We start from the raw sequence: 25710 nt of genomic DNA on the forward strand, positions 1-25710 counted from the left end.
CAGGGTTTTATGGACCAACATGATTCCCAATATCCATAGAAAATAAGCATTGACAGAAAAAGAAGAGACGTTTTTACTTATTGAACAAGTGTGCCAAGTAAGAGTCATACGCAGGATGGCTGGATATGAACGAACGACGCGAAACGGATTTCGGGCACCAGACAAGTGTGGAGAAGACACTTTGCACAAGAGTTTGGTTCGTGAAAACTTCTTTGTGAGTAATTCTTAGTAATAATAAAAAATCTATGAAATTTGTTACTAAAGAAAAACAATACCACATATTTACAGTTTGAAATTTATCCTAAACCAACTATCCACGACGCTTCGATTTCATTTGAAAGCAACCACCCTTACTCACTTTTATATTTCTCTTGATAATGGTTCTTTTAATAAAGAAATAGTATATCACATACTCAGGTTGTAACGAAGTTACGAATATTTTTCTGTTTGGTTTACTAAGCGGTCCGTTAGTACCGTTGGACTTGCGGCGATATGCAGATAAGGGATCTATTAATAGAAGCCGTTTAGTAAAGTAACCAGTGTTAGTACGTTGCCAAAATACGATAAGCCGTATTATTAGGTTATTATATTTTCTCAGGATTGGACAGTCCGATTTGTACCATTCTTGTTGGAAACCATTGGTAGTATTACAGGGTTTACAACAACGCTGCAGTATGATAGCGCGTAATAGGAAATTAGTGGTTTACGACTTTCCTTGTAATTGTAATTCGCGAGTTGACGTAGCTGGCTAGGTTGGCCGAAGCGTACCGTTTTCCTGCAGTACTGCGTTTCGGTACGCGTCACCCGAGTTGGGCCGTGTTTCCCACTACCCGAAAGTGGGGGAATCAGACTGTCTATAAAACTGGCGTGCGCCGCCAGTTCGTTCTCTGTTGAGATCGCTAGCTCCCCCGAGCAACATCTCAACCTTCCAGCAGCACCGCCGCATCCCAGTAAGTATACCTGTTTAGTGGCTAGCCCTCCTAGTGCACAGTGTACCTGTTATTTGAACACCGAGGCTCGCTAGACCGGGTGTTCGTTCCTTGTTTACTCCAACCCTGTACCGCCGTTTGTTGCTAGACCGGGCGCTGCTGTAACATTCACGTCACCTGTTTTCATTGCAAACGCTACATGGTTCGCTAGACCGGGCGTTTGCACCGTTATTCCCAGCCCGGCCATTTTTCCGGCCCTTTTACTTCAGTAGCATCGTGGCTCGCTAGACCGGGTGCTACGCCATAGATCCGGCATTGTAGGTTTCTGTACAAACACTACATGGTTCGCTAGACCGGGTGTTTGTATACTTTTCCCCGATAGGCCAATTTCCGGCCCTAGTTCACTCTGTAGCGTCGAGGTTCGCTAGACCGGGCGCTACACGATAGTTCCGTATCCAACACAAACGCGACATGGTTCGCTAGACCGGGCGTTTGTGTCATTTAGTAGTCCGGCCGCACTTCCTGGCCCTGTCTTTTGTTGACTACGCTACATGGTTCGCTAGACCGGGCGTAGGAGGCAAGTTTCTATATCCTATTGCCAACAAGAACCACTACAAGGCTCGTATAGACCGGGTGGTTCAGTAATACCCTTTCCCAACCCTTTTACCGACCCGTGACACCGTAACTGTATTTGCACTAGGACGGTTAATTGCTTAGTTGTAAACATAGACCTGCATTGTCCCTGTAATTAACTTTGATTCATCTTGTACCTGTAACATTCATTGCATTGCGTGGCTTTTTAACTTTCTGCATTATACCGTTGACCTGTTTTGCATCGCATCCGACCCGTACCGTAACTAAGTTGCACACTCTCACTCTCGTTCTTGTTTAATTAAGGGGAGGGGGGATTTAAGATATGCTTGTTTGCATAAGTATTTGCTTTAGTTAAGTTTGCTGGCATTTTAAGTTAATCACAGAGAATATACGTTAGTTGATTGGTACTTTTGGCTTTTATTTGCGTTGTCACGAACTGAACCACTGTTACCACAGATTGTCGGGAACCTTGTCTCCAGCTGTTTAAAAGCTACCAAGGCATACGAATTGTGTTTCCTGGTTCACATTTCGAAAACTCTAAATACTTTCTTAAAACCAGGTGGCGCCCGAGGCAATTCTCATTAATTTTTGTTCTAGAACATACTTTAATTCGAACTCCCGAATAAATAGCGTCACAAAATTGGCGCCCGAGCAGGGACCGTATTTCTGTTTTCTGATTGTGACAGTGGGACAGTACTTTTCTTTCAAGAGCAGTACAATAACTTTGTTTTTTTTTGAGTGTGCAACTTGGTTGGGGAAACCCAACATAACTCGACCGCCTGTATTATAAAACGTCATTGCTTGTAACATTTTACACCGCCGGCCTTTTACGCACGTTTGCTTTGGTTTGGTTGCTAGTTAGCTTGTTAGTTGCTATTTAGATCCACAAATAGAGTAGCCCCCTGTTCCTGTAATATCCTATCATGAATACCGAACAGAGAGAGGATTTAACGTTCGAAACTACCGCCGGTGCCACCGAACCCCTTGACTCCAAAATCGCGATAATATGCCAACTAAAGAAAGATGCTTTGATCGTTGAATTATCCAAGATTGGATTAGACACCAGTGGCACCACAGAGGTGTTAAGAAAACGCCTAATTGGTTATTTAATGGGTGGAGAATCAACCCCAATAGTCAAAACTGCACCATTTTCTTTCCCTGCAGTTTATACTGAACCGACCGCTACCACAGTAACTTTACCCCCGACTACCGTAGTAGTTAAAGTTACCGAGTCACTTACGACGACCGCCCCCATTTTTACAACGCCATCGACGTGGGGTACTTCACGCCCCATCCCCAGTTGCAACACCGCCGTAACGTTCACTTCGGTTCACCCCACGCTACCGATCCCCGGTTCCCAAGCCCCCCCTCTATCTTTGACTTTACCGGTGACTTATCCTTGGATACCGCCCATGACCACGGCCAATGAGGCGTCAACAAAGCCGCTTTCCTGTCTGCCGGAACCCACACCGACCCTGAACCGGCAAACATCCATGTATTTTCGCGCTCAAGACTGGAAAGTATATTTTAATGAACAGGATGATCCTGTTGCTTTCCTGGAGCAATTAATGGAGATTTGCGCCGCTAATCAAATCCATCCAGACTTATTGGTGCCGCAATTACCTATGGTGTTGCGTGGTAATGCGCTATTGTGGTTCCGAAACAACCGGCACCGTTGGGCGACGTGGCAGCAATTTGAGGCTGATTTCTGCACTTTTTATTACCCTCTGGATTACTATGATGATCTTGAGGCACAGATAAGCCGCAGATTGCAAAAACAAGGGGAATCTGTCAGTCTGTACTTCACTGACTTACAAACTATGATCCGCCGACATGGGAGTATAACACCTGAACAGGAGTTACGTTGGTTGTACCGCAATATGACACCTCAATTAAGGCAGATGGTGCGGCCGACCGACTTCTACGATGTGTTAACTCTGTCACAGAAAGCCCGTGAGACCGAACGGCTCTTAGAGGAAGTAAGGCAGGCAGAGGCATGTAGTTACCGCCCTCAACCTGAGTTTACTAGAGTGAATAGTAATCAGGAACCGACCGTAAAATCACAACAAGTACCCGAGACACGGGTTACCGTACCAGGCCGCCCACGACCAAATGAAGGGAGTCGACAGACTCGCCCCAACCAGTTTCTCAATACAACGCACAACAGGCCACCTCAACACCCATCCCGTACCGAAAACCGTCAGGATGCTCCCGTGGGCAATCCTGGAGGAATATGCTGGCGATGTGGAGAGTCTGGACATTTCCGTACAGAATGTACTCGTCCACCCCGTCTGTTCTGTTCCAGATGTGGAAAACAAGGTGTACAGTCTCGGCATTGTAATTGTGCACGGCCGGAAAACTAGAAGGGCGTTGTGATAATGCGAGGAAAGCACAACCGCCCGACGTAACAGCCTCGACCCACCTTGTTCCGACCGTTACCGCCTGTCAGCCGTCCTTTGTAAATACCGTTCAGCCATCAAACCCCATTTTACCGACCGTTACCTTAGCTAACGTTACCGTACCGCCTGTTCCTGTATCCTGTCGTACCGTACCGCCTGTTCCTGTCACTTGTCATACCTTACCGCCTGTTCCTGTCACCTGTTATAGCGTACCACCTGTTCCTGTCACCTGTTATACCGTACCACCTGTTCCTGTCACCTGTCATACCGTACCACCTGTTCCTGTCACCTGTTATAGCGTACCACCTGTTCCTGTCACCTGTTATACCGTACCACCTGTTCCTGTCACCTGTGATACCGTACCCAAGTATACCGCCGACAAAATTAACATCACATATCACTTATAATATATGTGAAACTCCTATATACCAAACCTGTTAGTTAGGACCATACCCACTGCAAGGATTTGGCGCTGTATAAAAATCTACGTTTTGCATTCTAATAATAGATGTCACCATCATATCAAAAAATCTAGGAGGAAGGTAAGACAAAATAATTGGTTAATTGGTATTTTGACTAGAGCTGCCATTATTTTGAAAAAGTGTCACGTTTAATTTGCAAACATATTTGTTCCATACTTGTTATATATATTTATGTTTTTTTATTTTTATTTAAATAGTTTAGTAATTAAATTTTGTTCATTATTTCGTTAATTTCGTTAAGTTCAGAGTTTTAGAAGTAAAATAAATATGGAGTGTTATCGTAAAAGTGCGTCGTTCGGGAGTGTTTGGACGTTTTCTCAAAACGTCATACGTTCCCGAAAAAAAATCAAGAACTTTTTAAAAAATGGGTCAATTGAGTCCAAAATCCCATTCTCAAAAACAAAAGCAATGACCAAATTTACAAGTCCTACTGGGTTTGTGATGTTCACTTTAGCGATTTTGACAAAGTTCCTGGTACTCTAAGAGGGCTTCGAACAACGGCCATTCCCACGAAATTTTTGCCCCGATTGAAAGTACCATCCATACTGGGTAAGTAGGTACACAAATATATTTTTTTATCAATATTGGGTTTCATTTGGGACACGTAATAACAATAATGTGCTTACATGTTTTTCTTTATTCTAGGAACAAGTAGTTCATCTCCGACCCTAAAAAATGACGATGAGAATAGATCAAATGAAGAATCTTATAATAACATTCGCATAAATAATGATTCTTCTGAAATCATCAATCCATCCGTCGATTTTAACGGACACAATAATTACAATTCATGTAAGCCATTTTTCGTCTACGGCGAATTTAACTTTCATATCAATAAGATTCAATACCGGATGATTAATTTTCTGTTTCCTTCACAAAAGGTGTAAAAAAATCTTAGTTTACAGATGCATATTAACAAAAATTCAAAAGGTATGTGAAAGAATAGAGGCTTAACAGGCTATATCAGCATAACGTCCCAAATTCGCTGGGGACATTCATTTCCATTTTTTTTGCATTGTATTCTAGTGGTTTGCAAAAGTATCGATCAGGAACATCACTCCATTTGTATTTTTTAAATAAAATAATAGAGAGAGTTTAGAGAGTTTTACATATGAAACTAATAAGAAATATATTATAGCTGATTACTAATTTTTTAATTAATATTATTAACTGAGTGAAGAGAGAAGTAGCGGGTAAGGGACAAAGGAATTATAAATAACGATTTACCTACTAACTTTTAAGTTATCGTCTAGCTTTCTAAGCAAATATTATTAAAAGTTTGACGTGTTTAATAATTGTATGTTTATAGTGTCTTCTTATTATTGTAAAGTACACAAGCTCACATCATGCAGATAGTTTGCTATTGACAGCACCTCTTCAAAGTTCAAATGTACCTAGTATGTATCCATATTATTTATAAATAGCAAAAATAAAAATTTTATACGACTTTCAGAATGTGAGATATAAATTTCTTGGTGATTTGTATAACTTTACCTACATTATTTTCCAGAATTTGCTGAGTGTGGAGTGTGCACAAGCGTTTTCAATATAGGGGGAGTTTACTTTCATTGGAACGATTAAGAATAATCGACCCATTATAACACATGTGGTTAAATGAGCCGACTTTCTTATGCTTGAAACGCATCTAATAATAAAGGGTGATTCTTTTAACCTATACGCCTAAATTTAGGGAATGATACCTTATGAAAAATAATGATTAATAATGTGAAAAAAGTTTAGTAAAAGTGAAGTTTTTTTATTTACAGAGACAAATTTGAAAAAAAATACATTACCGTGAATTCAAAATTATAATTGAAAGTGCATTATTAACTAATATGATTGATACCAACTATTCGAAGTTATTTCCATCATTTTCTATAAATTGCTGAATCGATGAGACCTACTCGCACGGCCTAAACCGGGCAAAAACATTTTTACGATAACTGTGAATTGCCTTGCAAATTCACTGTATTATCGATTATCTTCATAAATAAAATACTTTTACTAAACTTTTTTCCATGATTACTCATTATTTTTTTATAAGGTATCATTCGTTAAGTTTATCCGTATAGATTAAGAATCGCCCTGTATGTACTATTCTAAAAATAACAATACCTTTTTATAACTTCCCCTGTATCGAAATGTATGACAGCCGGTAATATAGAAAACTTTAGTACAAACACTTCAAAAAGTTAGGACCATACCCACTGACAGCGCTGTAGTCAGCAGGTATACCCTGATTTTTCAACAATTGGTTAGCATGGTAGTTGCCCTTATATAGTAAGTGTTATGTGATTAACATTACCGTACCGACCGTGTCTGCAACCTGTTGTACCGTACCGACCGTTAGTAGACATAAACGTGACGTTACTCCAGTTACTAAAGTACCTAACGTTACTACCAGTTACCCTGTACCGACCGAGACGTTGGATAAGGATTCTGACACAAAAGACTACGTTCATCCGACCGCAACACCAGACCTTACCGTACCGACCGTCCCAGTACCGTCTGTTGCGGATATACCAGCAGTTACCGCCCTTAAGGCTTTCTTGACGACTGACAGCCGACCCCACATCTCTGTCAGAATATTTGACACAGACTTTATGGCATTAGTAGACACTGGTGCTGCCCGTTCATACGTAGGGGCCGTGGTACGACAGTTGTGTCTTAAGCACGATTGCACACCTCTCCGTCCAGCCGTTGAAAACGCTAAAGTTGCAAACGGCAGTAAGGTAGATATTACCGAGGCTTTCAGGGTCAAACTGACTTTTGAGGGCTACCCGACTGTAACGGAGGTGTTGCACTATTTACCAGGGTTGACCGTATTTATCGTACTTGGTATGGACCTACTGGGAAAACATCCATTTCAAGTAAATTTGCAGACAAGGGCTGTACAAATAGTAAGCCCCAGACCAGTCAGTATACCGAAAAAGATTAGTCCAGTCAACACCATTGATCCGCCTGAGCCCTTAGCGTTGACTGAAACCGAAAACACCAGGCTGCTACAGTTTTTGAACACCGAACTTCCAAAGTTCGATCGAATTAGTGGTGTAACTCCACTAACCACACATGCCATTCACTTGGAACAAACCGAACCAATTAAGCAACGCTATCACCCTCGCAATCCTCGTATGCAGGAGATTATTAATACCGAGGTAAAGCAGATGTTGCAAGACGGTATTATTGAGCCGTCAACCAGTCCGTGGAGTTCCCCTGTAGTAATTGTCCGTAAAAAAGATGGTAAGCACCGTTTCTGTATTGACTTTCAAAAGTCAATGACGTTACCCGAAAAGATGCATACCCGTTACCGTTTATTAATGCAATCTTGGACAAACTCCGCCGTGCCCGTTTTATATCCAGTATTGACTTGAAACAGGGTTACTGGCAAGTAGCTCTCGATGAACGAATGAAACCAATTACCGCATTCACGGTGCCGGGAATGGGCTTGTTTCAATTCAAAGTCATGCCATTTGGTTTACACTCAGCTCCCGCTACATTTCAACGATTAATGGATAGAGTCATCGGCCCCGATCTGGATCCGTACTGTTTTGCGTATCTGGACGACATTATTGTTCTTGGTGAAACTTTTGAACAACATCTCGACAACCTGTCCGAGGTATTCCGTCGTCTCAGAGCTGCAAATCTTAGACTTATTCCAGAAAAGTGCCAGTTTTGCCGAAAATCCCTACGTTACTTGGGTCACCTGGTTACATCCAATGGTATCTGTACCGACCCAGAAAAAGTGTCAGCTATTCAAAATTTGCCGGCACCAACTACCGTAAGAGGTGTCCGCCGTTTCTTAGGCATTGCCTCCTGGTACCGTCGTTTTGTGAAAGGCTTTTCTCAGATTGCCTCGCCCCTAAACCGACTATTAAAAAAGGGAGTCAAGTGGTCCTGGTCAGAAGACCAACAGCAAGCATTTGAACAGCTAAAGAAATGCTTAACCGAAGCCCCTATTTTGGCATGTCCAGATTTTTCCCGACCGTTTGTACTACAAACAGATGCGTCGGATCATGGGCTAGGTGCTGCATTAATTCAGCATGATTACAATGGAGACCACATCATAGCTTATGCAAGCAGAACGCTGACAGCTACCGAGCGGAAGTTTTCGGTGACCGAGAAAGAATGCTTAGCAATAGTCTGGGGAGTTGAAAAGATGCGACCGTACCTGGAAGGTTACCGTTTTACCGTAGTGACTGATACACAAGGTGGAAAGTGTTTGAAAATCGGTATAATTTTAATTTGGTCAAGGGCATCAAAACGACAATGATAATCACCATGAATCAATTTTCCTTAAATACATAGATGAAGTTGTTCCACTGCAGTGCCTCCAAACAAACAACAGTAAATGCGATTTGCCTCTCCTTTCCTAGTCAGACCGCCATCAAAACTCGTACGTTGCAAATTTTATTGGCAGCAGCTAAATGCACAAATAGAGTCTGTAGAAATACATTAGACTGTTGGGTAACAGTCTGTAAATTCCTGTAATGGAATTCAGGAAGATTGCTCAGGATACTTGGTAGTTTGTTGTAGTTTAGGTTGGAAGGTTGAGTAAGAAACGCTGTTGGATTAATACTGATTTTTATTTAACAGTTAACAACTATTTATACACATTTACAAACGTTATAAACAAGTGAAAATAATAAGTGCTGACCAATATTGTTCTGTGCTCCACATTCGAAGGTTTGGTGATTTTCCTGCTGACGCTGCGTTTGGTACCTGGTTGCCCGGTGACCTGCTGGCGGTGCATTAGCCGCAATAACCTAGTTAATTACTTTTGTGTTGTTTATGAAATATATAATCTGATAATATTTTTTATGACTAAATGTGAATTTAGACACACTCAAATTGTGAACTTCACCCTCATCATTTTTCTTTTACTTCTATGAGTAGTGAAAGTCGTTTGCTTGAAAGTGAGTTTGAAATCGAGACTTTTCTGACGAAGAATTTACTTTATCAGATACTTTCTCAGTTCCACAGATTTGGATAGAAGAATATTATGCAGTCTGCTATCAAAGTTGGTATATTGGTAATTGAAAAAATTGACGACTAAAGAAGTAGAGTTAAATTCCTGAAGTCTGTCTGGCCAAAGATAGAACACACAAGAAGTAAAAAAGATATTGTTACGGTTTCCCGTGGGTTTACACAAAGTCAAATTAAACTCAACAAGAAATAAATTTATTTACACTTCAAAACACTCCGTACAATAATTAATTCAGCTACCAAAAACACTACTACAATTCCACAATTATTCTACTATTTAAACTTCACCGCGTTTCCAATATCACTACTCCTCCACTGTCTGAAACCGCTTCTTTAATATTCGGTAAACCACGTTCCAGAAACGCCTACTTTAACACGCGCTCGGCCTGATATTGCGGCGCATCGATTCCATCCCGAATCGAGTGCTCGTTCAGTAAGTATCGAGCATAGTGGGCCCAAACCGTAACAATATTTTACGGGCGTATTTCTCTTTTAGGTAGTGACCCATTCTACATTAAAAGGCACGAAAAACAAGACATAGAAAGAAGTTTTTAATGAACTAAAAAGCGTTTGAAAGAGTTTTTGTAAAATTCTCCTTTAAATCCATTTTCTTCTCGTCTATCTATTGACTCTAAACTCGTTTTCTGCCTCCTTTGTTGTTCACAGTTTCTCCTTCTGCGTCAATCTATAAATCTAGCTCTAGCGTCGTACAATTGACAGTTTTTCACTGCCAAACCTCACATTTAGTATTAGTAACTTAATCAAGTTACCCCTATTTGCAACTTCATATTTTAAGCCAAACTTAAGGCAATACATGTGAAAAAATCACAGTCTGAACCTCACTTAACTTAAGCTCAACTTAAAGTATGACGGTGCAAATGGCGGTTAGTACTAAGTTAAGTCGTAAGTTATTTAATTAACTTGTAATACACTATGTAATATCTGGTAACTACTGTGATATTAAACTTTTAAAATATTTGTTTGATTATTTTTTAAATCATTAAAAATTCTACAAATTATTGCATAATCAAACACATTTCTGCAAATTAAGTTTATGACAATCATCATAAATCGCGCGAAATCGCTGGAAATCCTGAGAAATCATTAGAAATTACGCAAAATTGCAGCGATTTTTTTAAAAATGCGAAATATTATCACATTTTTTCCACAGTGGTTATCCCCTCGGTTGGTCCTTCTTTTGCGTAAAAACATTGATTCATTGAAGCACGATGACACACTCTGAGGAACTCTGGTATACAAGATTCTACCAATGGAAAGAGAATTGCTGGGTATTTTTCTGGACCTATTCCCAAGGTCTCTATAGATCTTAGCAACATTTTTGGTCTTTGATGTTGCGTTGCTTAGAATTAGACGCAATAACTCCCTTATGTAGTACACTTCTACCAGGAGGTCTTCCCTACCGAAACGCGACTTCTAGCTTTCAACACTTTTGCGGCAATTTTCTCTTGTAGCAGGAAAACTCTCGACTATATTTCGGGCTTGGCTTCCAGATACTGTGACCTGAATCAAGTACTCAACCTTATCAGCTAAATCATTTTCTTGATCTTCATCAATTTTACTAAACTGGGCCCAAAAAGACACCCAGTCTTTGATGGTACCGTCGAACTTCCTAAACTGGTTTTTAAGTAACATAAACTTCCTATAACCTGCAGCATTATATGAACCTGATATCTGAGTAACTTTCTAAGTAATTTCCGGATAATACTACATTATATTTTTATTTGTGGGGTTATATTGTAGAGTACGGGATATATTAGTGTCCATAAACTGCAATACTTTGGAAAAGCTTGCATAAGCTGTATTGTTCAAATGTTGAAAATGTCAAGAAAATAATAGAACACCTTGGCCAAGTCGCACACTGATGTCGCAAAAACCGCATTATCATTCATTATACATAAGCGAAATACCCTACAGAAACTTCAAAACTGGAACACCCAGTACTTTGCAACCGTTGAAAACAATATTATAATCTTTAAGTGTTACTGATAATAATGACGTTATTCCTCTCTTCACTATAACAACTTAAATAAGATAAATTTTATATGTTTATATTTTAATAAGAATAAAACAAGTTTCAGTCCTATTAAGCAACTAACTAGTTCAAAATGATGATTATTACTCTTTTCATCTTTTCTGTTAGTAACTTTTTATTAACAGAAACAGCAGTTCAATTGACCGTAAACAATCTAACAGTTCAAGTTTCCAACGATTTGGTAAAATTTAAATTTAAATCGGACTCAACGGTTTCATCTTTGTATGTTGGGGAGGAAGATGTAATAGGAGAAAAGAGTTTCTATCTTGACTGGACTGGCACAGGTATGTTTTTGCACTTCATTGGTAATTTTTCTATAAGTTTTAACAAGTTGGCGACAACTTTTAAATTTATAGTTATTGTAAAATTAAACATGTCGGTAAACTGTCAGGTCAAATGACCAGTACTTTCACGTTTGTCGTTGTCCTATTTTATATGCAGGGTAATTCAAATTCGAGCCACACCATTGGGATTTCGGAAACTATATGAGATACGAGAAAGTTTAATTTGGGGCAAAGTTGCGAGTACTTCCGAAGATATCCGAAAAAAACTGAAAGATTTTTTGTATTCTATCGATGATGGATTCATATTGTTACGGTTTGGGCCTACTATGCTCGATACTTACTGAACGAGCACGCGATTCGGGATGGATTAGACACAGTTAGAAAGCGACACACCTAGAAGCATCTTCGATGTTCGACGCAAATCGCGAAGCGATTCTTTCCAGACGACGTCAAAATCAACAAGTGCAGGAACTAGTGGATAGGATGCTTGACGACGGAGTTATAGAAGAATCTTGCAGCCCTTGGTCATGTTTGTGTGAAGTTATCCATAAACCGTCAGCCATAAAACCGTCTCGGTCAGAACAGGCGGGCGTAAGGCCTACTATGATATTAACAGGCCCGAATACATCTTTATTTATAAGGAAGCGAGTTGTTTACAATTTTTTTGAGTGAATGCTTCCATCGGACATTTCTGGTTAATGGACATTCCTAAAAATGTCTCACACTCATAAATTGCAACAGGGTCTGCGATGTTGAAAAAAAACTAAACGCAATTATCGTAATTCATCGCTTAGAGCATCCTGGACAATTTTTAAGTTTGAGTGCCACAACTTGACAGTACTAAATCGACGTAAGGGATGTCCCTGGACAATTCTAAGGACATCTCATAGAATGCTTCACCGTCTGAGGGGTTGAAAAAAATTAAAAACGCATGCTAATTAACGACATTCGTCGTTTAGACTGTCCTGGACACTTTGTAAGTCCGAGTGCCACAACTTGACAGTGTTAAATCGATGTAAGAGATGTCCCTGGACAATTCTAAGGACATCTCATAGAATGCTTCACCGTCTGAGGGGTTGAAAAAAATTTAAAACGCATGCTAATTAACGACATTCGTCGTTTAGACTGTCCTGGACACTTTATAAGTCCGAGTGCCACAACTTCACAGTGCTAAATCGATGTAAGGGATGTCCCTGGACAATTCTAAGGACATCTCATAGAATGCTTCACCGTCTGAGGGGTAGAAAAAAATTAAAAACGCATGCTAATTAACGACATTCGTCGTTTAGACTGTCCTGGACACTTTATAAGTCCGAGTGCCACAACTTGACAGTGTTAAATCGATGTAAGAGATGTCCCTGGACAATTCTAAGGACATCTCATAGAATGCTTCACCGTCTGAGGGGTTGGAAAAATTTAAAACGCATGCTAATTAACGACATCCGTCGTTTGGACTGTCCTGGACAATTTTTAGTCCAAGAACAGTCCAACGTTAGCCTCCCTAACAAATAAGTACTGGCCACTGGCCGGGCGCCCCGCCGCGCCTTGTCGTTGCAGTGCGATGTTATCGCCACGGTGGCTCGAAAGCAAAAGCCGGTAAATTGGATTTAGATGCATGATGTAAGCTTTCGGGTCCGAGTGTGGTCGGGCTAAAAGTTAATATCCCAAAGCGAGCGGCCGAGCCGTGCTTTCAAATTGACTTCGCGTTTTTGCTGATTGCTGGATAGGTTACGCTTGTGCGACTGATCTTTTTGTAGCAGGTGGCTTGAGCTTTACTCTATTTCTTAATATTTCCTATATGTTTTTTTAAACATTATGGCATCTAAAAAATTCAAAAAAACTGTATTGGACGTTCATAAATTATCTGAGTTTCTAAATCAGAAATACGCAGATATGCATTTTGATGATTTTAAACAATTAGATAGTAACAGCCCAATTATTCATGACATTTGCGTTAAAATGTTTAACAATGTGGACCGGAAGAGCAAAATATACATTAAGTCGTATTTTAAAAGAAACACTGGAAACTTACGCCAATTACTTACCAATAAATTAAAAACTGATATTATACGTCATTCAAACCCTCCGAATGCGGTTAACATCAATATTCAACATTTCAGAGATGTAATAAGAAAGGCTAACATCAATATGCAAATTTTATTTGCGGATTCTTATTACAAAAATGACGCAATTTACTCAACTTTGTGTAAGCTACTGAACAAAAAAAATTCTCTACGAAACCGAAAAAAAAATAAAGCTTTTTGTTATAGAAACCACTTAGAAATTTTCAAGTTCAAGGAAACGTCAGAAAACACTAAAGGATTAATTCCCGTAAATGAAATTGAAATAATCGATGTTTTGAAGAAGGAAGCGGCACATACATCTGATATTGTGTCAATAAAGCCCTTTTCTTCCAAATCATTGTTTGAGATAAATGAAACAGTAGACATATGTCATAGTAAGAATATCCAGAATGCAGATAAACTAGACGAAAATAAACATAAAAAATGTCAACCGATCAGTTCTGATAAGTATGACATACCAAAAGAGATTCAAATATTAGAGTTTACTGACACTGAATTTGATGCAAGTCCACTTCCAAAGAATACCACAAACATGTGTGACTCTAGTTACAATTGTCCTTCATTTTCACTTTGCAATTTTTTTGAAGGAACTTTTGAAATTACCCTTGAAGAGTATAATCTTATTTCCCGTAACAACAATTTAATACCCGCTCAGTATTCTTATTTAATAAATAAGAGGTTTCAAAAAATAAATTCCACTTGTAAGCTTTATTTTAAAGAAACATTTTACTCTGAAAAAAAAGATTCTCTTACCGTTTATGCTTATTGCATACATAAGAGATGCAAAAACTTTAAATTAATATTTCTCGAGTTATCCAACCATGTACGCAAAATCATCAAAGTAAACGTATACAGCACATCATTAAATTACAATCATGTGAATACCATAACTTCACAACTCAGGGGAATTCAACGGAAACTGGTCGGAAATCAATTAGTTCATTCAAAACCGCTTAAAGCTCGTCAAAATGACATTCTGGCGTTAAAAGAATCGGAAAGCAAAATTTACAAAAACTTAGGCAATGTTAAATCTGATTCTGTATATCGACGAGTAAGAGCAGAACAATTAGCCAAAAATGACAGAAACAAAGATGATTTCCTAGATATGATACAAATGCAAAATGATCATCCAGAGTATATAAGTTGTGTCGGAGTGCCTTTTCATGTTTACCTATTTAGCCGAGAACAAATTAATTTAGTAAAATATTTTCCGAATCAACCATTACATCTTGATTCCACTGGAAGTCTTATAAGAAAGGTTAACGATGGAGATAAAAGAGTATATTACTATGCCGGTGTGATAGAGATACCTTCATCAAATAGGGTATGTTCCATTTTTGAAATGGTATCATCATCGCACGATGCAAAATCAATATCCAACTGGCTATTTGGTTTTAAAAGCTACTGTTTGTCAGATAAAAGTGGGTGGCCAATATTCAGGGATATTGTAACAGATTTTAGTTTTGCCTTAATCAATGCTTCCCTTTTAGTTTTTAATAACATAGATTTAAATACTTACTTGCAATTAACTTTCAATTTTTTGAATTATAACCAAACATTGCCAGAAGACTTCATTAAACTTCATCTTTGCTGCTTTCATATGTTTAAATTAATGTCAACGTTAATTTGTGAACATTATGAGGAAGCACATAGAAAAACTATGAAGCAATTATTGGCAGTGTCGTATAACGTAGACTGGCCAAATTTGTCTAGGTGGTTTGTCAATTTTTATATCATAACAATGTCAGAACAACAAAATGCAGCTGTTCAGAAAGCTCTGTTTGAAATTGCTAATATGACAGAGCCTGATACAAATTTCATCAAAGAAACCGACTCAACGACTGATGCTACGGCCGACAGTAAATTTACTGAATTTTCGAAAAATTTGTCTCAGTTTGAAACCAGTGCTTATTATCAACATTTTTTAGGGGTCATAAAGTATATAAATATTGTCAACGACTGTGAAGAATCTCAAGAAAACAATCCATTACAAAATAAAATATTTTTTGATATATTTTTTAAACGATATATTCCTTACCTTCCATTATGGAGTACCATTCTGTCTAATAGAAGGCGATATAGTAATTGTCCGGTCGAGCGCTGGTTTGGTATTGTCAAGAACCATATCCTCGATGGCCAAATGAATCAAAAATGTAGTCGGGTAGTTAGAAAACTTAGAGAGCATGTAACTTTTCTCGCTAAAGAAGTCCAACTTCAAATCAGGAATAAAAGGTGCACAAAGTCAGAATCACATCAAATTAGTACTAGATTGCAAAGTGATTTAAATGCACTTGAAGTATGGAAGAAAAAAAGTAGACCTACCCAAATTTCCAATTTTCAAGGTCATGAATTAAAAAAATTCTTATCTGCCAGCATGTTAAATGAAACCAATAATAAAGAACCAGTGGTGCATCATGAGATCGAAAATGTGCGTTGCGTCATTTGTCGCCATTATAATGACAAACAAGATGACGGACCTATTACTTGGTTATTATGCGACGACTGTAATAATTGCGTACACAAATTATGTGCTTTAAAATGTAGTTTAGATATTAATAGTGTCACATTCAAATGTCCTAAATGTTTGATTGACAAAACAGCATCTGTGAAAAGTAAAGAAATTGAAGTACCAATAAAAGTTGGAAAACAAACTGATTCGAGCTCTTTGTGTTCAGTAAAATACACCGTACTGTTAGAAAAAATGTATTTGAAGAATACATCTGGACTAGCAGATATTGAGTTTAAAACGAGAGGTCAGAGATATAATGAATTATGGAAAAATGAGAGAAAGTGTAGGTTGACATCTTCTGTCTTTGGACCAGTGTGTAAAGCCCGAAATGAGAAAAGATTACTTTCAATAGCTGCAAATATATTAAGTCCTAAGTGTTTGGAGTACATACCCTCTATTCGGCATGGCATCAATCAAGAACATGCAGCAATTAAAGAATATGAGCACATTTTTAAAGTAAAGTGTAAAGCTTCTGGACTTTGGATTCATCCCGATCATCAATATCTAGCTGCATCACCTGATTCCTTAATTGGATCAAATGGAATTTTAGAAGTAAAATGCCCATTCCTAATTAAAAACGAGGAGCCGTTGGAAGCTGTTAAACTTGGAAAAATACCATATTGTGACAATAAAGGAAATCTTAAATTAAATAGTGATTATTACTACCAAATTCAAGGTTTATTAGAAATTACAAACAGGGATTGGTGCGACTTTTTTATTTACACCAACAAAGGTCACCATTGTCAAAGAATTTTCAGAAACAAAGATTTCTGGGATCATATGTTTACCAAATTAAAATCATTTTGTTACTTTATTTTAATTCCATCTCTATCAAAGTATTCCTTAGTAACTCACCTTGAAAAGTGGACCACTACAAGAAACTTAGATTTTTTTCCTAATGGTTTAGTAAAATACTACTCTTACTATTTGCCAAAAGTCGAAAGAACAGTATATATCAGCTTTTTTTCTGAAGCACAATGTGAAATTAAAGAAATAACAAAAGAAGATTTTGAAACGTTGACAGGTAAACAATGGTTAAGCAATTTTGTTGTCGATATCTGTTTTCACATTTTAAATAACAAAAGATTTAACCTTTTTTCCTGCACTATATCTACACAAATCCTTTTTCATGGTAATGTAAATAATTTTATATTAAAAAAAATTACAATTCAATTAGATACAGACGTACTCATCATGCCGTTTTTAATCCAAAATAATCACTTCTGCCTCGTAGTAGCTGACTTCAAGGAAAGTACCTTCTTATTTTTAGATTCGTTTGGTGCAGAAATTCAATCAGCTACTAGTAAGAATATATTTGATAAATTTAAAAACTTTTTAGATGCTTATATTAAATTCTATTCTATGCCAAATACACAAAATTCAGCAAAACATTTTACTCAAATTCATAAACATCACACAACTCAAAAAGATGATTACAATTGCGGAGTCTATATAATCTATTTTTTTCAACAAATTTGTGCGCAATCTAGTATAAACGAACATTTTGATCCAGATGCGTTTCGAAAAGACCTGCTTTCAATGATACTAGAAAATTCCGACAATGTTTCTAACAAGTGCATTTATTGCGGAAATATGGTAAACGACAAAGAAATTATTAGATGTAAAACTTGTAAAAGATTTGCTCACATACAAATTGGTTGTAGTACTAAAGACGAATTTCTTTATGGTATATGTGACCTATGCCAACAGTTCTAAATTAATGAATAAGTTAAAGACTGTTTAACCAAATAAGGATATTCAATCGTAAAACTAAAACAAAATAAAATAAAAACACTCTGTTTTTCTTTAACAAAGCATTTTTGGATCAGGTGTATATAGCAAACCAGAATTATTTTTAGACGTAGAATACGCGGTTTAAGTTTTAAAACCTAAAACACCCGGTATAAAATCATAGTAAATATTAATTACTAAAAGGCACACAGACTACATTTTTTCCAACCCCTCAGACGGTGAAGCATTCTATGAGATGTCCTTAAGATTGTCCAGGGACATCCCTTACATCGATTTAACACTGTCAAGTTGTGGCACTCGGACTTAGAAAGTGTCCAGGACAGTCTAAACGACGGATGTCGTTAATTAGCATAGGTTTTTAATTTTTTTCCAACCCCTCAGACGGTGAAGCATTCTATGAGATGTCCTTAGAATTGTCCAGGGACATCCCTTACATCGATTTAGCACTGTGAAGTTGTGGCACTCGGACTTATAAAGTGTCCAGGACAGTCTAAACGACGAATGTCGTTAATTAGCATGCGTTTTTAATTTTTTTCTACCCCTCAGACGGTGAAGCATTCTATGAGATGTCCTTAGAATTGTCCAGGGACATCCCTTACATCGATTTAGCACTGTGAAGTTGTGGCACTCGGACTTATAAAGTGTCCAGGACAGTCTAAACGACGAATGTCGTTAATTAGCATGCGTTTTAAATTTTTTTCAACCCCTCAGACGGTGAAGCATTCTATGAGATGTCCTTAGAATTGTCCAGGGACATCCCTTACATCGATTTAGCACTGTGAAGTTGTGGCACTCGGACTTATAAAGTGTCCAGGACAGTCTAAACGACGAATGTCGTTAATTAGCATGCGTTTTAAATTTTTTTCAACCCCTCAGACGGTGAAGCATTCTATGAGATGTCCTTAGAATTGTCCAGGGACATCTCTTACATCGATTTAACACTGTCAAGTTGTGGCACTCGGACTTACAAAGTGTCCAGGACAGTCTAAACGACGAATGTCGTTAATTAGCATGCGTTTTTAATTTTTTTCAACCCCTCAGACGGTGAAGCATTCTATGAGATGTCCTTAGAATTGTCCAGGGACATCCCTTACGTCGATTTAGTACTGTCAAGTTGTGGCACTCAAACTTAAAAATTGTCCAGGATGCTCTAAGCGATGAATTACGATAATTGCGTTTAGTTTTTTTTCAACATCGCAGACCCTGTTGCAATTTATGAGTGTGAGACATTTTTAGGAATGTCCATTAACCAGAAATGTCCGATGGAAGCATTCACTCAAAAAAATTGTAAACAACTCGCTTCCTTATAAATAAAGATGTATTCGGGCCTGTTAATATCATAGTAGGCCTTACGCCCGCCTGTTCTGACCGAGACGGTTTTATGGCTGACGGTTTATGGATAACTTCACACAAACCTTGGTCATCACCTGTTGTTCTGGTCACTAAGAAAGATGGATCAAGCAGATTTTGTGTAGATTACCGAAAACTGAATGGCGTGACCAAGAAGGACAGCTTTCCACTTCCCCGTATCGACGACACGCAGACGACTTTGGCAGGATCCTGTTGGTTTTCTATGCCCTTCAGACTTTGTAATGCTCCTGCTACTTTTGAAAGACTGATGGAAATTGTGCTTCGTGGCCTTAACTGGAAGACTTGCTTGGTTTATTTGGACGATATCATGGTGACGGGAAAAACTTTTGAAGAGCATCTGAACAACTTGCAAGAAGTATTTGCTAGAATAGGTAGTGCCCATCTTCGATTGAACGCCAAAAAGTGTTGGTTCTTCCAAAAGCAAGTCGAATTTCTTGGGCATGTTGTGTCCGTCGACGGAATTCAGACGGACGACAAGAAGATCCAAGCAATCAGATAATGGCCAGTACCGACGGATAAACATGAACTGAGAAGCTTTCTAGGACTTGCCACCTACTACAGACGGTTTGTGGAAGGATTTACCAACATTGCAGCTCCGCTACATCAACTTACTGAGGACAAAACACCCTACTGTTGGAATATTCAATGTGATCAGGCGTTCAGAAGGCTAAAAGCATCACTTTGCTCCAGTCCAGTTATCCACAACCAAAAGGAAAGTTCATTTTAGACACAGATGCCAGTAATGCTGGTATTGGAGCTGTATTGTCTCAAATCCAAAACGGCGAAGAACATGTCATAGAGTACTTCAGTACGATACTTACCAAAGCAGAAGAGAACTACTGTGTAACGAGAAAAGAGCTACTGGCAATAGTAAAATTAGTGGATCACTTTCACAAGTACCTGTACGGACAGGAATTTTTGATAAGGACCGGCCATGCGACCCTTAAGTGGCTCTTACGAATGAAACAACCAGAAGGGCAGTAGCAAGATGGCTTGAAAAACTCCAGCAGTATAATTTCAACATCAACCATCGACCCGAAAAGCTGCATAATAACGCAAATGCTCTATCAAAAAGACCTTGCGCCGAAGAATGCAAACATTGCCGGAAAGCGGAACAACGTGAAGGAGTTGTGTCCATCAGAATGGTTCAGATGAAGACCGATGATGAATGGAGTTCCGATGAGATTAGGAAGGATCAACTAGAAGACAGCGACATAGCCCATTGTTGTTGAGAAAGGAACAAAGCGAGCCAAGACCAACATGACAAGAAATCTCTAGCAAAGGCCGTTCAAAGCACTTTGGGCTCAGTGGGACTCGCTTGTGATTGAAGGCGGCTTGCTAAAAAGAGCTTGGGAGAGTGCCGATGAAAAAGAGATAAGGAAGCAGCTGGTAGTTCCCAGAGGAAGGGTCGAAAACGTACTGGAGGAAATGCACAATGGAAAGACTGGTGCTCATTTGGGAGTAAATAAGACTTTGGACAAAATCCGGCAACGCTTTTACTGGGTGAACTACTGTCAAGACGTGAAATCATGGTGTCGACAATGTTCCATTTGTGCAGCTAGCCACGGACCACAGACAAGATCCCAAGGACCTATGAAGCAGTACAACGTAGGACTGCCATTCGAACGTTTGGCCATAGACGTCGCTGGGCCTTTTCCTGAGACCAACAAAGGCAACAAGTACATTCTTGTTGCTATGGATTACTTTAGCAAATGGCTTATGCCTGAGGTGTTTTCAAATCAAGAAGCCAGCCCAGTCGCTGATATTCTCGTCGAAAATGTCTTCAGTAGATTTGGTGCCGTTACACTCTGACCAGGGACGAAACTTTGAGCCCAAGCTCTTTCAGAGGCTCTGTAACCTGCTAGGCATTAAGAAGTTTCATCAGTTCATCCTCAGTCGGATGGAATGGCCGAGAGATTTAATAAGACCATAGAGCAACATCTCTCAAAGGTTGTTGATCAACATCAGAAAGATTGGGACCAGCATATTCCGCTCTTCTTGATGATGTAAAGAGCAGCAGTCCACAACTCAACGGAACAGTCACCATCCAAAGTTCGGTTAGGTCGAGCACTTCGACTTCCGTGTGATGTGGTGTTCGGATCTCCAACAGGCCAAAGCACGAACATTGAGGACTACGTTGACGAGTTGCAAGAAAGATTACTGAACAACCATGGTCTTGTCAGGGATAGTTTGAATCTAGCTAGCGACAAAAAGAAAGCTTGTTATGATCTTAGGGCCAATTCGGGAGGGTTCCAGGGGGACGATAAAATTTGGTTGTTTAACCCTCAGAGGAAGAAAGGCAAATCACCGAAATTAACCAACGCAGCCTCAAAGGCAAGATGAAAATTGTCCATCTGGACAGACTCAAGAAGTATCAGGGACTAGATGAAGCGGATCGGGACGATCAGCTTTAAGAGGGGGACAGTGTTATGGTTTGGCGCCTACTATGCTCGATACTTACTGAACGAGCACTTGATTCGGGATGGATCCGATGCGCCGCAATATCTGGCCTGGCGCGTGTTATAGTAGGAAAGCGACACACCGGGAAGCGTCTTCGATGTTCGACGCAAATTGCGAAGCGTTTTGCAGTGGTTCTAGAACGTGGCTTGCCGAATAAAAAGGAGCGGTTTCCTCGGTGGAGTAGTAGTGGATTTGGGAACGCGGTGTAGTTTAAATAGTAGAATAATTGTGGAATTGTAGTAGTGTTTTTGGTAGCTGAATTAATTATTGTACGGAGTGTTTTGAGGTATTTTGAAGTGTAAATAAATTTATTTCTTGCCGAGTTAAATTGACTTTGTGTAAACCCACGGGAAAACCGTAACAATAACGTCCGCCTATAATGCCCTCAGGTTGTTATAGAGGGTCATTCAAATTCGACCCTCACCATTGGGATCTCAGAAACCATAAGAGATACGATAAAGTTTAAATTGGGGCAAAGTTGCGCAATTTAAAGCTCAACCAAATGCCGTTTTAAAAATTTTGATTTTCCGGGTACTTCCGAAGATATCCGAAAAAAACTGAAAGTTAGATTTTTTGTTTTTATTTATTTCTAACCTTATTTGTAGAGATATCCCAAAACTAAAAGCATCTTTTCATTGCCACTTTTTCCTAGCTATTCGATGATGGATTCAAATTTGCCACACGACGTTTCCACCAAATAGTACGTTTTATTCTGATTTTAGTGATGTATAATAACTTATGATTTGCTTCATAAATAACAAAATAATTACTACCATAAAAACTATTTTTACTTTAGTTATTGGCTTTGAATTAATGGGCCGTTTTATAAAATGTCATTATTTGACAGTACTTGTCAAAAACGATAATTCGGACGATCATTAGAGCGTCAATCATAGTTAAAAATGTATCTAGAAAATAAACCCCCGCAGAAAATGTTATTATTATACAAGCATTGCTGAACTATTTAGGTTAATCAGAAAAAGAGATTTGTTAGCATTATTTCTATCTTAAAAGGCTCATTTATGTTTTCAAGAGAAAGATCATTATTTTAGGAACAATTTTTTATAATGTTAAGTGCAAGTTTATAGTTATTTATACAGCAAGTGACTTAAACCATTTTTTATTCATTCTTATTTATTTGAGTGAATAAATCGGTTTAAGTCACGTGTTTTATACAGTATTTTATTAAATTTCGGCTTCTTATATTAAAAAAAAAACTAAAATTACAGTTCTATTAAATTGGCACTGCGCCCCGTAGATGTAACATTGATGTTTGTTTGTTTACATCTGTAAATAGACGAATGTCATTCAGAGTGATTTAATAGTTATTTATACAGCAAGTGACTTAAACCAATTTTTATTCACGAAAAGAACAACTAGGTCCACAAGCGTAGCGAGTGGCCTAAGCTCTTCGAGTGAATAAACCGGTTTAAGTCACGTGTACGCCTTAAGTATGTTCAGGTCAATTGCGTGTGACAAGTACTACCAAGTAATCTTCATAAAACTCTCATTAACTCAAAGCTAACTAAGGTAAAATTAGTTTTTATTGAATTATTTTGTTATTTTTGAAGCAAATCATAAGTTATTACCCATCACTAAAATCAGAATAAAACGTACTATTTGGTGGGCTAAAAATCCAATATGGCGCCCATAAGAAAAAAGAAAGTTGATGATGGCTGCCAAAAAACGAAACGTTGTGTGGCAAATTTGAATCCATCAACGAATAGCTGGGAAAAAGTGGCAATGAAAAGTTGCTTTTAGTTTTGGAATATCTCTTCAAATAAGATTAGAAATAAATAAAAACAAAAAATAAAATGTTCAGTTTTTTTCGGATATCTTCGGAAGTACTCGGAAAATCGAAATTTTTAAAACGGCATTTGGTTGAGCTTTACATTGCGCAACTTTGCCCCAATTTAAACTTTCTCGTATCTCTCATAGTTTCCGAGATTCCAATGGTGAGGGTCGAATTTGAATTACCCTGTAGACACTATAACCTACACTGTTTCCAAAGTATTATGTCTCTATAATGAATACGTGAAACATAAAATACTTTTGATTATGGTTTTAATGTATTCTTTAATATGTTTTTTATTTTATTTTACTTCATTGATTGCCATGTTAATTTGGCGAATTGTAGAGGTTTTTTATTTTATACACCATTTGGTAACCCAATATTCAATTGGCTTGAATTTTTACCTCCGCTTTGAGAAAACATAGGGTTAGGGAATGACTATCACAGTTTTTTCTGTTTTCGATTAAAAAAAATAGAATTGGATAGTAACTTTCGGCTGAGAGCTGCATTTCTGGTTATGAAACTTTTAAGAGAAATAAAGGACAAAATTAAAAAAACCGAGATAGTCATATCCGAGGAATAGGTCATCACACATCATACTAAACCAAAAATCCATCGTTCAGATGCAATATTAACTTTGAGTAACTACTTACCACCGTTTGCACCGTCGTTTTGTAAGCCGAGCTTAATTTAAGTGTGGGTCAGACTGTGACAGTACAGGTGAAAAATGTCACACTCTAAACCACACTTAACTTAAGTACGACGGTGCAAATGGCGGTTAATGTTATGATGTGACAGTGACATTAATTGTTCAAATAGATTATTTGATTAATGCTGCCAACTTAATGATGATAACATACTCTAGTAAAACGCTTATGTTTTGTTTCTGATACTATCCCCTTAATGATTATTAAGAAATCTACTACTCAAAGAAAACCTAAGTATACTTTTTAAACATTTAATTTGTATATTTCATATGTGTAGATAATAAAATAGTTACCTACAATCTGGTGTAAAAAACACTTAACATGAGCACAATCTCTTCCTAGTCTTACAGTCAAACGGGATAGAAAAATTTGTTAAGGGTAATTCTGTAAAATAACAGCATTAAATCCAATTTAGATATATGTATTAAGAATCATTTTCGAAATTCGAATTTTGGTGACACCACTACAACCGTGGTTTCGAGCACCTCTAGTTCAGAGGCTTTTAAAAGAATTGATAGTGATTTTCAAAATTTGACCCATTCAAAAGCATGATAGCCTTCATGATAGATGATTTGGACCCATATTTAAATGTTAAGCAAATAAGGTACCTGAAACAGGAGCTATGTACAGTATTGGTAGCAATATACCTTGTCAGCTCGGTCATGACAAGAAATGTGTTTACTCACACGGAATAAAGAAAGCAGCTTGCCTAAATATAAATTTGTGGAACGTCGGCTAAACTGTAAAATTTGATTTCCAATACCGATCCAACTTCCAAAACCAAAAACCAAAACTAGTTTTGTCTTACACACTTAATAGACTTGATATTGCGTCTAAATCACTCATCAATGTGATATTGATTAAGCAAACCTTCCCCACGGAATTGTTGAAGCGACTTATAACAGCATCTGTTTTGGCTTATCCATCGCAAGAAGAAACATTTGTTTTGGACGCTGATGCTATTCAGTTTGGTATAGAAGCCGTTCTTTCTCAGATTCACAATGAAGTGGTTATTGGCTATTACAGCAATTCGTTGAGAAACTTTGCCACTCGTAAAAACTTTTGGCAGTTGTGAAAGCGGTAGAACATGACTACAGCTTCTTACACGGGAGAAAATTTCTGATCCGATTGGACCATGCGGTCCTACAATGGCTGCTAAATTTCAAGAACCCCGAAGGATTGAATTGGCACGTTGGTTAGAAAAACTTCAAGCTTGCGATCTGGACTTAAAACACCGGGAAAAACGATCCCATGTCAATGCTGATGGTTTGTCAAGAAGACCATGTTGCGAAGAAGATCGCAAGTTTTGCG

General features: G+C 38.2%; 2 protein-coding genes and 1 long non-coding RNA gene across 3 annotated transcripts in view; all 3 read left to right on the forward strand.

Annotated features, from left to right (window-relative positions):
• The window catches only part of LOC145728794 (uncharacterized), a 66671-nt gene that overhangs the window by 7510 nt on the left and 33451 nt on the right, over positions 1–25710 (forward strand). The gene's annotated exons all lie outside the window — the stretch shown is intronic.
• LOC145728790 (uncharacterized) lies at positions 4313–5859 on the forward strand. The gene is made up of 2 exons (XR_014178169.1): positions 4313–4953; positions 5050–5859. It is a non-coding gene; the product is annotated as an uncharacterized LOC145728790 (long non-coding RNA).
• LOC145728789 (rhamnogalacturonate lyase-like) overlaps positions 11464–25710 on the forward strand; it is a 29842-nt gene continuing 15595 nt past the window's right edge. The window contains exon 1 of the mRNA XM_081979300.1: positions 11464–11724. Coding sequence (XP_081835426.1) covers positions 11514–11724 — 211 coding nt within the window. The 5' untranslated portion in view covers positions 11464–11513. The remainder of the gene's footprint in view (positions 11725–25710) is intronic.

Source organism: Ips typographus, linkage group LG4 (genome assembly GCF_016097725.1).
Source record: "Ips typographus isolate SLU linkage group LG4, UJ_Ityp_2.0, whole genome shotgun sequence".
NCBI classification, from domain to species: domain Eukaryota; kingdom Metazoa; phylum Arthropoda; class Insecta; order Coleoptera; family Curculionidae; genus Ips; species Ips typographus.